Source organism: Galeopterus variegatus, unplaced genomic scaffold, assembly GCF_000696425.1.
Source record: "Galeopterus variegatus unplaced genomic scaffold, G_variegatus-3.0.2 Scaffold1543, whole genome shotgun sequence".
Classification (NCBI taxonomy): Eukaryota; Metazoa; Chordata; class Mammalia; order Dermoptera; family Cynocephalidae; genus Galeopterus; species Galeopterus variegatus.
In genome coordinates this window covers 51,174-56,607 of record NW_007727654.1, presented here as the reverse complement: position 1 = coordinate 56,607, position 5,434 = coordinate 51,174, and the positions used below count along the sequence as shown (strand labels likewise).

The 5,434-nt window shown below is 48.2% G+C and overlaps 1 protein-coding gene across 1 annotated transcript in view; it reads right to left on the bottom strand.

Moving 5' to 3' along the window:
* Window positions 1-5,434, bottom strand: part of TMEM38A (transmembrane protein 38A) — a 24,078-nt gene that overhangs the window by 18,040 nt on the left and 604 nt on the right. Inside the window, exon 2 of the mRNA XM_008577575.1 lies at window positions 5,388-5,428. Within this exon, the coding sequence (XP_008575797.1) occupies window positions 5,388-5,428 (41 nt within the window). The remainder of the gene's footprint in view (window positions 1-5,387; window positions 5,429-5,434) is intronic.

Genomic DNA, 5,434 nt, shown 5'->3' with positions numbered 1-5,434 from the left:
AGGGCCAGCCCGTGGCTCACTCGGGAGAGTGTGGTGCTTATAACACCAAGGCCCCGGGTTCGGATCCCATATAGGGATGGCCGGTTAGCTCACTGGGTGAGCGTGGTGCTGACAACACCAAGTCAAGGGTTAAGATCTCCTTACCGGTCATCTTTTAAAAAAAAAATCAGCTCTGCCTCAGGAGGGAGGAAGAAGCCTTGGGTCCCTAGTGCCAGCCTATGATGGCTTTGACTTTCCCTCTTCAAGGGTCAGTGTCACATTTGCAGATGGCAGGGCAGTGCTAGAAGGGTCCTCAGGATACTTTCAACACCACTGCTGTTCTGTGCTGTTTAGTTTGAAGTCTAAACATGGGTGGTGTATTGACCGAGTCTCTCGATGACTAAAACAAGACCTGCTCCCCTGAGCCTTCGAGTTCAGCTATTTGCCTCAGTTTCCTCCCCTGTAAAAAGGAGATGGCAGCCCCTGCCTCCCAATGTTGGAGGATAAACAGCTCCCTGTCTTCAAAAAACTTACAGTTCAGAGGTCTCAAACCAGGGATCAAAGAACTGTTTTCTCTGGCCCCCACAGCATTTTTAAAATGTTCAAACTGCCACCAAGGTGTCCTTCAACAGGTGAATGGATAAATAAGCTATGGTACGTTCATACGACAGAATATTAGTCAGCGATTAAAAAGAAATGAACTATAAAGACATGAAAAGACAGGGAGGAACCTCATATATTGCTAAGTGAAAGAAGTCAGTATGAAAAGGCTACAGACTGCATGATTTCAAATACATGACATTCTGGAAAACGCAAAACTATGGAGACGGTAAAAAGATAAGTGGTTGCCAGGGCTGTGGGGAAGGAGAGATGGCAGGTGGAGCACAGGGAAATTTTAGGGCAGTGAAATTACAGGTATTCTGTATGATACTGTAATGGTGAACACATGTCCTTATACATTTGTCGAAATCCACGGAATATAAAACACAAAGCAACCCTAACGTAAACCATAGACTTTGGCTGATGATGTTGACAATAATGATAATATGATAATAATGTTGATTCATTGATGGTAACAATGTATCACTCTGGTGCCAGATGTTGATGGTGGGGGGTTGGGGGGACATGAGGAGGAGGAGTCTACGGGAACTCTGTCTTTTCAGCTTGATTCTGCTAATAGACCTAAAACTGCTCTAGAAAATAGTCTATTCATTAAAAAAAGGAAAAGAAAAAATGTCTGAACACTTAACATATAAACATGGGGCTGCAAATCCCTGTTTTCAGCTTCTTCTGAAAAATCAGCTCTGGCTGTTCTGCCCCCAACGAAATGGAGATGCACCTGGCTGGTTCTCACCTTGGGCATGGATGGTCCTCACCTGCCCGGCTTCCATGCAGTTTATCACCTGCCTGGCCTCTGGAAGCACTGGAGTTCAAGACTTACGGTTTAGAGGGCTGGCCTGTGGCTCACTTGGGAGAGTGTGGTGCTGATAACACCAAGGCCACAGGCTTGGCTCCCTATATACGGATGGCCGGTTAGCTCACTTGGGAGAACGTGGTGCTGACAACACCAAGTCAAGGGTTAAGATCCCCTTACTGGTCACCTTTAAAAAAAAAGATTTACGGTTTAAATCAATGGTTCTCAACTGGAGGAGATTGTGCCCCTTAGGGACATTGACAGTGTCTGGGGACATTTTTGGTTGTCATTACAGGTGGAGTGTGCTACTGGCATTGAGTGGGTGGAGGCTAGGGATGCTGGGCAACATCCTAAAATGCACAGGACAACTGACACCCTGTCACTAATGCCTTGGTTGGGAAACCCTGGTACAGAGGACCAGTTCTCATCTGGGGAACTTTTTTTGTGTGTGTGGCTGGCCGGTGAAGGAATTGACCCCTAGACCTTGGTGTTACTAGCACCACACTCTAACCAACTGAGTCATCTGGGGAACTTTTAAAAATATTGAAGCTCATACCACCCCCAGCAATTCTGATTTAAATGACAGAGGGGTGGCCTGGCTAGTTAGCTCACTTGGTTAGAACATGATGCTGATAAAATGACAGAAGGATGCGCCCTAGACAAAAGGATTTTTGAAAGCTCCCTGAATGAGTCTGATGTGGAGCAAAGTTTGAGAACCACTGGTCTGTAAGATTCTTCGGATGGGTCAGGGCTTAAGGTATCCAGGACTGTCATTCATTCATTCATTCATTCACTTATTCCTTCAGTTATGCACCCAGCACCCACTGTTTCCTTCGCTTTCCCTGCACAGAGCTCAGGGTCCCAGACATGAACCAGACTTCGACCTCCCTGCCCTTAAGGAGCTCCAGGTTTAATAAGCAGCTCCTGCCACTTTTTTTTTTTTTTTTTTTTTTTTTTTGTCTTTTTCCGTGTCCGGCAACGGATCGCAACGTGTTGTCAGCAACATGCTCACCCAGTGAGCAAACCGGCCATCCCTATACGGGATCCGAACCCGTCAAAAAGGAGTTATCAGCACCTCACTCTCCCGAGTGAGCCACAGGCCGGCCCAGCTCCTGCCACTTTTAATTCATCACATCTCAAACTTCAGCATGCTTACAAATGACCTGGGGATCTTGTTCAAATGCAGGCTCAGATTCAGGTCTGGGTGGGGCCTGGGATTTTTCGATTTTCACCAGCTCCCAGGTAACGTACCTGCTACTCAGCTGAGGACCACATTCTGAAAATCCTCACTCAGGAGTCCCAAGAAAGCCTGACCCAGGAAACGCCAGTATCCCAGGTAACACATTCCTCCATAGCCTTCCAAATAAATGTAACCACCTGCCACAAATGGCTTAGACCCTACCATGGACAAAGTTCTTGGCAGATCTTCACAATAGCCAGGAAAGTTAAGTCCAGGATTATTGTACCAATGATTCTATTTCACAGATGGGCAAACTGAAGCTTATGGAGGTAAAGTAACCAGCTTGGTGTCTGATGAGTGCTAGAGGCAGAACTGACTCCCCATTCAGAGATTTTTCCTTAAAACCTGCTTGGCACTCATCAGCCAGGGCTGGCTTCATGGGACCCTAAGCTCAGAAAGGCCATGCACTTAATGTTCTGCTGTAATTCTTAATTTCTGAACAATGGCCCCCACATTGACATTTTACACTGGGCCTGCAAATTGTGTGGCAGGTCCAGCACAGAGATTCTGAGAAGCAATATTTACAGAGGCTTGGTGTACACACCAAACTGCGAGCTAACAGCTCAATCCAACATCTTACTTTTCTAAGGGAGAAGTACAGTTGGCCCCTTTGTATCGAAAATATTGTGGGAGAAAAAAAATCCCACCAAGTTCCAAAAAGCAAAACTTGAATTTGTCCATGCAAAGTACTATGTTGAAACCATGGGAATGAACTGATGTGTAGGTATTGTAAATAACCTAGAGATGATTTAAAGTACGTAGGTTATATGCAAATGCTATGGCATTTTATATAAGGGACTTGAGCATCTGAGGATTTTGGTATTCATGGGGGTGCTGGAACCAATCCCCCTCACAGCGATTGTACTGATTCTTGGAATCAAACAGACCTAGGTTCCAGTCCCAAGGCTGCCATTTATCAGCCATGAGACCACAGGCTCATAGTGTATTTAAGCTAGTTTAGCCACTATTTCCTATTTCCTTGTTATGAAAGAGGAGGTTGAACTGGGCAAGGTATCCTCAACGTTGCCAGTACAGCAATCACTGGGGGAGGACTTTGAAAAATGTGCACCCAGATATGGCCTGGGAAGGCTGGCCGGTTAGCTCAGTGCAATGTTGTAACACCAAGGTCAAGGGTTCAGATCCCTATACCGGCGGCTGCCCCTCCCCCCCGCCCCTGGAGCATCTAGTGTGCAGTCAGGGTTGAGAATCATTTCTCAACCTTCAGGAACCTTCAGGCTTCAGCACTTCCAGCTCAGGTGGTTTACTCTGGGACTCCTGCAGGCTCCCATCCAGCCCGGAAACCTCTTTCCTCTGGATAACTGTGTCCTACATCCCCACAGGGCTCTTGCTCTCCCATTTTAGATTTTCCAAGGTGTGCTGGGTTCTGCAATAGCCCAAGGGACTGGCCTGAGCCACCAGGAATTCTTTTCCAGACAGGAAATACAGCCTCATATTCACGCTAGAATAATACAAAAGTTTATTTTCCTTTGCAAAGTAACTGCTCTCCAGAAAGCTTTTAAAGAAACAGCTGGCCTGTGGGTAGACAAGAATAGAACAAAAACGCCTGGCAAGTAGAGTGTAATCCTATTTGCATAACATCGTGCATTTATGTCTATAACTACATGGGTATGAAGAAGAGAGACCTGGAAGGGTGGCCACCATTATATTCACTGTAATTACCTCTTTTTCCTTTGCGCTCTCAAGCTTGAGTTTTTAGTAAACATGAGCACCTATTTTTATCATTTGAAAAATAAAGCCATTTCCATTCTGAGATATAGTGGTAATTTACATCTAAATGGGAGAAAGGGTCACAGAGATTCTGATTGGTCTTTTTTCTAAAGCTAAATTCTACTGTCTACTAAGTTTGCTGGTGCGCTAGAATAATTAAAATACCTACTGGGAGATGAACAAGAAATATTTGTTCATGGTTAACCTTGTATAAAAATAGAACACACCTTTAGGAGGCTATTCATCCTCATGTAAAAAACGTTTTTGAAAAAAATCTAAGAAGCAGTGTCTACCCTTCTGCGACTCACCAGGGGGCTCTGGAGGCTGACCCCAAATCACCCTGCTCTGGGGCGGGTTCTCCGTAAGTGGAAAGAACCCAAAGCCAGGGCTGGAAGAATTCCCGCCGGGCTCGGAGATCCAGCACCGCCGGCGGAGTGAAAGGGAGGGGAGGGGAGGCGAGGGTGCGGAATAGCTGCAGCGGGGAGGGGACACTGGTGTCACTATCGCTGAACCTGATCGCTGCCCCCAGCACGGCCGGCCCTTATATAGACACTCAGCTGCCGCTCCAACTAGGCGAGCCAAGGTCAAGGAGGGAGGTCACGGCTGCGGGCGGCCAGAACATCTGCCCCAGCGGGCATCGCCGATCCCCACCTACACCCTCACCGCAACCTACGCTCCCTGCCCTAGTTCATGCGGCCCTGTCCCAACAGGTCCCCCAACCTTCTTTCCATGCGCGCCCACCCCCCCAGCACCTGCTTCCCCTCCTCTAAACAAGCACGCTCCTCTCCTTCCCTCCCGCATTTGCTTCCTCTCCCCCAGCTCCACTCATTCCGGGGGCTTCTCCCCTAGGCACCCGTCCGCGTGGGACAACCCCACGATCCCAGCACCTGCCAACCCCCCCATCCAGTCCCTGGGCCTGTCCGCCGCCCCCCCTTTTCCACCATCCAGGGCTTCCCCCTCCCTCCATCCCCGAGTTCACCCCCGCACCCCTCCCCAGGATGCCAGCCCCCCCCGGCCCGGGCTCACCGGGCTCATATTTGAGGTAGAGGATGGAGACGACGAAGTAGCTGAGG